The following is a 9,290-nucleotide window of genomic DNA, read 5'->3' as shown; positions in this document are numbered from 1 at the left end:
AAAACAATGGAGGGGCTAACAATGTTCAAGAGGAAGTGTACTCATTACCTCACTCATGTAACTGTAACCCTCTGTATAGTATCTTTACAATAAAAAAAAAAAGAAATACACAAGAAAACAGGTTTAAGATAGTGGACTCTGTGCATCAGCAGAATAATTGGGCTTCTAAAAGTTTCAAATAAATCTAGCTTTTCACATTTATTTCACTTTATGATAATACTGGAGTTGAACTCAAGGCCATGCACATTGTTCTCACTTGGCTTTTTATGCTCACGGTAGAGGGCTATCTTCCACTTGAGTTGTACCTTCATTTCCAGCTTTTTGCTGGTTAATTGGAGATTAGTCTTGTATATTTGTCTGACCTGGCTGGCTTTGAACCATAGTGCTCAGATCTCAGTCTCCTGAGTCGCTAGGATTAGAGATGTGAGCCTCCAGTGCCCAGTAGATTTTTAAATGAATTATCTGCCTCTGACCACTAGGAAATAGACCTCTTCATAATGTAATGGCTTATGGTTGTGGCTTGCGAAGTAATTTGGAAATCAAATCCTAAGGTAGGTTTCTTGAGCATTCTCAGTGACTAATCTCAATCTAATTTCCCTGTTTCCTCACTGATTTATTAAAAATAAACAAAAGTTCACTGGCTAATATGGGAAGATAGAGAAAAACACACAAGAAAGGCATGTATTTATTTGTTTATTTATTTACTTTTGTGCTGGTATTGGGGCTTGAATTCAGTGCCTTGTGCTTTTCACATGATCCATACTTCTACTTCTAGCTTTTTTATGGTTAACTGGAGAGAAGAGTCTCTCAGGTTTATCTGCCTGGGCTAACTTTGAAACAAGTCCTGAGGCCTCATATCCTGTGTTGCGAGGATTATAGCCATGAGCCACCTGCACCCAGCTCAGGAGGCTCTTTCTGAGGCTTTGGAGTTCTGTGTTTAGGAGAGCACACCAGCATGGTGGTTGGGGTGTGCCTAAGAAAGGGAAACTAGCAAAGCAGAGAACAATAATGTTCCAAAAACCAATTCTATCACCTCCTGTGAAGGTAATAAGATCTCACTGTTTAGGGAGGAAAGAGATAACCACTTGGTATTAGTGGTATTGTTAGGTAAGATGTACTCCCATTCAGAAACTCAAGGTTCCAGAGTTCTATGGAATGCTACTTAAGAATCAGATGTGTCTAAAGGTTTCTGCATGACATGGAGCATATATATATATGGGTATAAGGCTAACTGTAAAAGAGTTATTATTGTTTTATTTTTACTGAAATACAATTGGCTGTGTGTCTTGTTGTGTCCTTGGCATGAAACTTCTCCCACAGAAATTCATACTATTGTGTATCAGTGCTTAATTTATCTTGCAAGATTGGTCAATAAGGGTTGCTCTTGATATTATTTTACAAATCTTATCAAATAAAAAGGCTTAGAAGGAGAGGATTATCTTACATTGACCTTTAGTACAAACATGTGATTGATAAGTTTATTTTTATTTCTTTTTCAATGGTTCAAAACAATAACACTGGGTGGTGGGCCCTGGTGGCTCCTGCCTGTAGTCCAGGCTAGTCAAGATGCTGAGATCTGAGGATCTATGTTTGAAACAAGTTAAGCCAGAAAAGCTTACAAAATTCTTTTTTTTTTGGTCCGGTTGTGAGGCTTGAACTCTTGGCCTGGGCACTGTCCCTCAGCTCTTCAGCTCAAGGCTAGCCACAGCGCCACTTCCGGCTTTTTTCTTTTTGCTTATGTGGTGCTGAGGAATCGAACACAGGGCCTCCAGCATGCAAGGCAAGCGCTCTACCACTGAGCCACCTTCCCAGCCCCATGCTTACAAAATTCTTATCCCCAATAAACCACAAAAAGCTGGAAGTAAAGCTGTGGTTCAAGAGGTAGAGCTCCAACCATGAGTGAAAAATCTGAGAGTTTAAGGCCATAAGTTCAAACCGCAATACACAAACACACACACACACAAACATACACATACAGAAAGAAATTTTGAATTGGGATCATTTTTTATTTGTAATTTTCAGATTAAGATTGCTTAAGTTGTAGCATATTTCAGTAGTGATAGGATAAGATGGTCAAATAAACACTATAATCTCTTTGAGTATAGAAAATTATCCTGTAATTCTTAGAATTCTTTACAGTGCACTAATTGTTAATAGGATTGTTGTTCTTCCCCAAGAAATTGTATATTTCAAAATTTCATTTTTCTCTTTAGGGCTAAAGAAATTGCCCCCCAAAAGTGAAATGATGGCAGAAATAATTAAGGCTCAAGAGGAAATGGCAAAAAGGTACAACAATTTCCCAGGGAGATGTAGGATTACTAGTCAGGCACTGGTGGCCATCCATAATCCTAGCCACTCAGGAGGCTGAGATCTGAGGATCACAGTTCAAAGCATGGGCAGAAAAATCCATGAGACCATATTATTGATAATTAATGAACAAAATGCCAAGAGGAGATGTGACTCAAATGGCAGAATGCCAGTCTTGATAGAAAAAGACAAGTTATAGCCTAGGCTGTGAGTTCAAACCTGAGTATTGTAAACAAGAAAAAATTCTCTGGTTATCTCCCCAAACCCCATTTCATTCCTGTTAAGCACATTTCCTCCTATCAAATGTCCTCTTAGCTCTGCAAATCTGCACTTGATATAACTATTACATGTGATATAACTTGATATAACTATTATATAACTATGCCTTGATAAAACTATTATAACTATTACATACGCTTGTAGAATAAGTCATCCCCCACTTCCTTTCAGGCTTCCAAGTTTACCTTGGCCTTGGAGGGCCTGCTCTGTGGACACTCCCGCCCCTGTCATTGACTCATAAAACAATTCAAGATCTCATGCCAGAAAACCTTTGGCCCAGATTTCTGCATCTGGACGTGCTGGGCTGGCTCTTCTGTGTTTGATTTTGCCGTCCAGTGCATAGTCAACACCTACAAATGGTCTACACTCATATTCGATGTCCATGTTGCCCACCTTTCACTTTGTAGCTCCCCTGACTTTTAGTTGATGGGGGTCAGGAGTGGGGCTTGAACTCAGGGCCTCAGGCTCTCACTTGGTCTTGTCTGCTCAAAGCTGGTGCTCTACACTTGAGCTCTACACTTGTGGCTGTTTTGTGGTCAATTGGAGATATGATTCTCACCAACTTTCCTGCCCAGTCTGGCTTTGAACTGCAATCCTCAGATCTCAGCCTTCCAAGTTGCTAGTATTATAGGCATGAGGCAGCTCTCCTGGCTTTGTTCACCTGACTTTGCATACTCTTGTTTTTGTCTTATCCTTGTAGGACCTATGGCAGCTCTCTTTTAACTACACTCTCTTTATCATTTCTACATAGCATTCAAAACCCATAGAATGGGCCAAAAGCCTTGTTTCCTCCTCTGTTTCATCTGTCTCTCTTATCTCCTCTTGTCCATCATAAGATCCTTAAAAGTGGTGACAACTGGCTTCTGTAGTTTCCACAGTTCCTTGTCCAAAATCAAGTCAACCAGCAGATACTCAAAGAGCATGGATTGGTTGGTTGGCTGGCTGGTTGGTTGAATTGTTGATAGTTCAAGGCTTCTGTCTTCTCTCCTTCAGGTATGTGGACAGCCAGCGCCACACCATTCAAGGAGACTACATAGATACCATGGAAGAGATGGCTGAGTGTGTGGGTGTCAGGCCTGACCTTTGGTCTCTGGCCTTCACTGACCCCAGGCTAGCACTAAAGGTCCTATTTGGACCCTGCACTCCTGTCCAGTACCGTCTCCAGGGTCCTGGAAAGTGGGACCGAGCTCGAGAAACGATCTTAACCACAGACGATCGAGTACGAAAGCCTCTGATGACCAGAGCAGTGGAAAGGAGTCACTCTTCATCCTCAGTGATAACCATGAGCAGATTCATTCTAGCGGTGCTTCTCTTTGCTGTCATTATGGCTTATTTTTAGATGGACTGTGGTCAAAGTTCTAGCTTCACCAGAGATGCCTTCAGGTCCCCTGACAAGACTGAACGCTCAGCTTCATATTGCCCAAACACCAACCTTCATTTCTCTTCCACAAGCATTAATCCTCTTCCTTTTCCCATACAGTGAAGTCTATCTTTCATTTCTACTAGCCCATCTCCCTTCTCCTTTTTATCTATCACTTTTTCCTGTGGCAGGTTCTAGACTGTGAGATCAGGTTTTCTTTTTCTTTCTCTTCCCCTCCCTCCTTCCTTACCTCTTTCCCTTCCTCCCTTCCTCCTTCCCTCTTTCCCTTCTTTCCTTCCTTCCTTCCTTCCTTGTTTTCCTTTCTTTCTTTCTCTTGTTTTCCTTTCTCTCTCTTCTTCTCTCTTTCTTCCTCTCTTTCTTTCCTTCTCTCTCTCTTTCTTTCTTTTCTTTTTTCTTTCTTTCTTTTCTTTTTTCTTTCTTTCTTTCTTTCTTTTTCTTTCATGAGCTGGAGTTTAAATTCATGGCCTGCTGTCCTTTAGCTTTTGCACTCAAGGCTGACATTCTACCATTGTAACTATACCTCCACTTCTGGGATGTTGCTGGTTAATTGGAGATAGAGTCTCTAGTAATTGTCTGTGGGCTGCCTTTTAAGTAGGATCTTAAGCTATTAGCTTCCTGAATAGCTTTGATTATAAATGTGAGCCTCTAGCATCTGCTCTCAGATTCTTTTTGTGTCTTCTTTTATAGGTACTAGCCAGCATGTTTGACATGTGGTTTGTGCTGAATAAATAAATGGTTATGGTTCATCAAATGTTTCAGTGGGGACCCTAAGTCAGTGCCTATAAAATATAACTGTCTATGAGAGGCTCTATTCTAGTAGTTTTTAATATTGTAATTAATTGTATGTATGCCGAGAGATAAGAGAAATAATCATCTTACAATAATTGTAGGTAACTTCAGATAAGACATGTAGATACTCAAGACCTTTAACTTGCTTTTCACTGATATATCCAAGAACTTGTGAGTTTTTACTGCTTTTCTCTAAGCAGCTATCTTCATGCTCTTAATAAAGAAACTGTTTTCCGCACTCTAGACTAATGGGTCATTTGGATAATCTACCACCTACTACTGCATTCTACTTTTTTGTGTGTGCTGGTATTAGGGTTTGAACTCAAGATCTTACCTTGTCATTTGGCTTTTTGCTCAAGGCCAGTGCTTTACCACTGAGCCATACTTCCACTTTTGGCCTTTTGGTGGTTAATTAGAAAGAAGAATCTCGTTGGCATTTCTGCCTGGGCTGAGTTTGAATCCTGATCTTCAGATCTCATTCTCCTGAGTAGTCAGGATTACAAGTGCTTGGCTCTCTACTTGACTTTTTTTTAGTTAGCCAAATTTTATTGTAATCTCTTAGTCCTCACAGGAGTATTCCCCAAGACATAAGCTCAGGAAATTTTAGCTGTCAGCTATTGTAGTAAGGTCTACACTGTGATTTCTCTTCCATTCTTCCTGAAATAAAGTCCACATGACAAGAATCTTCTTAGAATTGACAATGAATGGCAGGGTGTTCAGCTTGTACTGGATTTTCATGAATGTCTATAAAACACAGCACATGAAAGAGACATCAGGGTCTTGCCTTTAGGTCCAGTGTGATTCTGTTCTCTTGTCCAATTAAGTTTCACTCTGCTCTTACTTTGTGGAGAAGTTAAAGAAGCATGGATGCCAGGTGTACTGAGTCCCAGGAGGAAATGCACTACTACCATGCCAGGCAGGTGCGTGATGGCAAATCACTTTGATGCAGTGTTTGTGCATTTGGGGATGACTGAATTACGTAGCTACAAATTAGATCTGAACAAACTAAAGACAGCATTCTATTAGTACAAATACACTGACAAACAGTGGGTTCTTTACTCACCCTTTAGCTGCTCCAACTCTGTGCCTGTTCCCCACATGTGGGGCTCCATAAATCTGCTGCTCACAGGCATGCTTCCTGGGACAGTTGGCCCTGAAGTGATGCCCAGGAGCCACAACATGGTGCCTAATAGCCCCACAGTGAGGGATAAAGAACCTCTGTCCAAGGGGGCTTTGCCCTCAGGGCTCTTTGTCTGCTGCTCTCAATGCCCTGGTTTCTGTTTAGAGTATGTACGTAATTTTCAATTACTTCAAGTCTTTCATTCTGCTTATAATATGTGAGGCCACAAAACATCATTGGTTACTTTCTAAACCAAGCTGAAGGTAAGCTGTGAATAAGGTTGTGTGTGTGTGTGTGTGTGTGTGTGTGTGTGTGTGTGTGTGTGCTGAGGATTGAACTCAGGGCCTTTCACTTGCCAGGCAGGTGCTCTTCCTTGGAGCTACATCCCTAACCCATGTTAACAAGATATTAAACTCAAAATCACTCAAGATACAAAGCCAAAGGTATAGATGAGAATATACAAACACTCATCCATCACATTTTGCTGTTGCAATTTTATAGACGATTGTATCATTTTCCAAATTGAAGTAGGTCTGATTTTTTAGAATGTATTTTTCTAGTGCCATAAAAAGTGCTAAAAACTGCACTGAAGAATGTATGTCTGGGCTGGGAAGGTGGCTCAGTGGTAGAGTGCTTTCCTTGCATGCATGAGACCCTGGGTTCAATTCCTCAGCAGCACATAAGCAGAAAAGCTGGAAATGGCGCTGTGGCGCAAGTGGTAGAGCACTAGCCTTGAGCTGAAGAGCTGAAGGACAGTACCCAGCCTCGAGTTCAGGTACCAGGACAGACCAAAAAAAAGAGAATGTATGTCCAACAGACACAGGGACTAGTGGCACCCAGATGTAGCCCTAGATACTCAGGTGAAGCCTAAGTATTGACAAACACACACACACACACAAACACACACAGGCACACACATCAAAGTTGTTACTAAGGAAAAGAAAATGAAGGTTGAGACAGACCTTTAACACTCTCCACCACCTCACCTTTCAGTTCTATGGCCTTCTTAGCCTCATGATTTTATGATCTCCTTCCCACTGTCTACGGATGACCACAGTCATATCTAAATGATGTCAGTGTAAACCTTCTGCTCTCCCAAACCATCCCTTCCCTTCACAGCTCCAGTGATGATGGTTCTTTGACTCCACAGAGCTTTTCACCAATCTGCTTGATCTTCATTTCTGGTCCACCTGGCTTTAAATCATGGTCCAGCATCATCAGTGCACTTACTGGCTCAACTTTGCTGCCTCCTAACTGTAGCTACCTGTTTAACCAAAATTCACCTTTGAAATAGGTCTGCACCCAAACTGCTAAATATGTTGAAGAGAAAAATGTCACTATGTTGACTTCACTTTGACAAATCTATAACCACCAAACCCAAGTAGACCCAAGAAAGGCCAGTCTTTCTTGTTTTCTAGTCAGTTCTCTGTCTCACTCTTCTAGATGATTGCTTCTGTCTGCCCAAACCTCAGACACCTTTCTCCCCTCCTCAAGATCAGCTAATCACTTTGCTTCCCCGCCCCCCCCCCATGAAAACAGAAGCAGAATTGCTCCAGAGTCCACAAGAAAGATGAAAGGCATTGGGATGAAGGGAGGGCTAAGACTCCTCACAAATAAATACCCAGACAATACAGAATTTGGAGCCACACCGTGGTAACATTACATGTTCTTCCTGTACACTGTCTTTGGTTAAGAGCCAGACAACGAGCTAGTAAGAAAAGAGCCGTGGATGCTGGAGGTACGTGCATTTTCACACTTAGTAATATGGAAGCGAGCTTCCAAGCAAGGACGAGTTGCTCTGGTCAGGAAGCCTACTGGCGGATCCCAGTGAAAGGCGATGAACAGCACTCTCTCCCGGTGCGTACCAACAGCTTCCTCTGCGCACCGTGTGGGCAAAATCTGGGCCGGAGTCAATCAGCAGGCTCACCCTTCTAAGCCCAGCCACCCCGGAGGCGGAGGTCTGGGGACCCCGATTCAAAGTCAGCCCCGGACAGCAAAGCCCTGGACGCTCCCTGTCCGGCCTGAGACGGAAGGGGCCGAGCGCCGAACCTGAGCCAAAGGGCTGAAGCCGCAGTCTTGGCACGCACGCGCACACACACACGCACGCACACGCACGGGTCTGGATCCACTCCTTAGCAGCTGCCAAGGCAGAACTTGTCACAGTTCGATGCTTCCTTGTCATTGGGTGTCTCCACGCAGGGGATTCTTTGCTAACAAGCTTCCAGTCCCTGGTCCTCCCAACCCTAGATTGTCTTAGCTCTACCAGCACCTTCCCGGGACACGGAAGTAAGGAGCGAGTGTGCGCTGGAGTGGGGGAGAGGGGAGAAGGGAGGAGAGCAGGGAGGAAGGAGCGGGACAGGAGGGGGTCGGAGGGGACAGGAGCAGGGACAAGGGCGCACCAACAGACAGCCGGGCCCAGGCCCCGCCCTCGTCCCGCCCTGCGTAGCTGTCACCCAGGTCCCGCCCTCGTCCACGCCCTCATCCCACCCCCGCACATTGCGGGCTCTAGGCCCCGCTCCGCCCCGCGCTCAACCCAGAGCAAGGGCCCGCCCGTTCCCCGCCCCTTCGTGCGCCGCCTGCACCTAGACCACGCCCTCATCCCGCCCCGCGCGCAGCCGTCTCCAAGGCCCCGCCCCCTTCCCGCCCCTTTGCACACTGCCTAGGCCCCGTGCTCTTCCCGTCCGTCGCGCGCTGCCTGCACCTAGGCCACGCCCTCGTCCCGCCCCGCGCGCACAACCGGCCCTACCAAGGTTTCGCCTCCGTCCCACCCCCCTTGCGCTGCCGGCACCCAGGCCCCGCCCCTCCGGGGGACGCATGCGCTTAGGCACCATCGAGGTAACGGCGGCTAGAGCGGCGGGCCGCGGGGTGGCTGCACGGGAGCGCCGGGGGCGGGGGAGGCGGGAGGTGGGGCGGGCCCCGCGCCGCCGGCCTTGTAGCCATTTTAGGAGGAATCCCATACCGCTCTCCGGGGCGCGGCTTCAATTTCAACAACTTTATTGGCGCCCTCGCTTGCAGCTCTGCCCTCGCCTAGCGGCCCCGGAGCAGGCAGCGCGGCTCCGGAGGTGAGGGGCGGCTGGTGGTGGGAACGCCGGGCTGGGTTTGCGGGAACCCCGGCGGGGAGGCTGACAGGAACCCTGGGGGGAGGGTGGCGGGGAACCCGGGGGGGGGAGTGGAGACCCTGGGGGGATGGGGATCCCGGGGAGGGGCTGTCGGAGACCCCGGGGGGGGGCGGCGAGGACCCCGGGGGACTGACAGGGACCCCGGGGAGGGGCTGTCGGGGACCCCGAGGGGAGGGGCTGTCGGGGCTCCCGGGGAGGCTGTCGGGGACCCCGGGGGGAGGGGCTGACAGGGACCCCGGGGAGGGGCTGTCGGGGACCCCGGGGGGAGGGGCTGTCGGGGTCCCCGGGGAGGCTG

The 9,290-nt window shown here is 46.6% G+C and overlaps 1 protein-coding gene across 2 annotated transcripts in view; it reads left to right on the top strand.

Moving 5' to 3' along the window:
• The window catches only part of LOC105987095 (dimethylaniline monooxygenase [N-oxide-forming] 5-like), a 16,375-nt gene extending 12,161 nt beyond the window's left edge, over positions 1-4,214 (top strand). For both annotated transcript variants that reach the window (XM_013018250.1, XM_013018251.1), the window contains exons 7-8: positions 2,214-2,286; positions 3,580-4,214. In XM_013018250.1, the coding sequence (XP_012873704.1) occupies positions 2,214-2,286; positions 3,580-3,925 (419 nt within the window). In that variant the 3' untranslated portion in view covers positions 3,926-4,214. The remainder of the gene's footprint in view (positions 1-2,213; positions 2,287-3,579) is intronic.
• Positions 4,215-9,290: the final 5,076 nt, after the last annotated feature.

Source organism: Dipodomys ordii, unplaced genomic scaffold, assembly GCF_000151885.1.
Source record: "Dipodomys ordii isolate 6190 unplaced genomic scaffold, Dord_2.0 Scaffold39, whole genome shotgun sequence".
Taxonomy (NCBI): Eukaryota; Metazoa; Chordata; class Mammalia; order Rodentia; family Heteromyidae; genus Dipodomys; species Dipodomys ordii.
The sequence above is the reverse complement of the archived record's forward strand: the minus strand, read 5'-3'. Positions and strand labels throughout refer to the sequence as shown.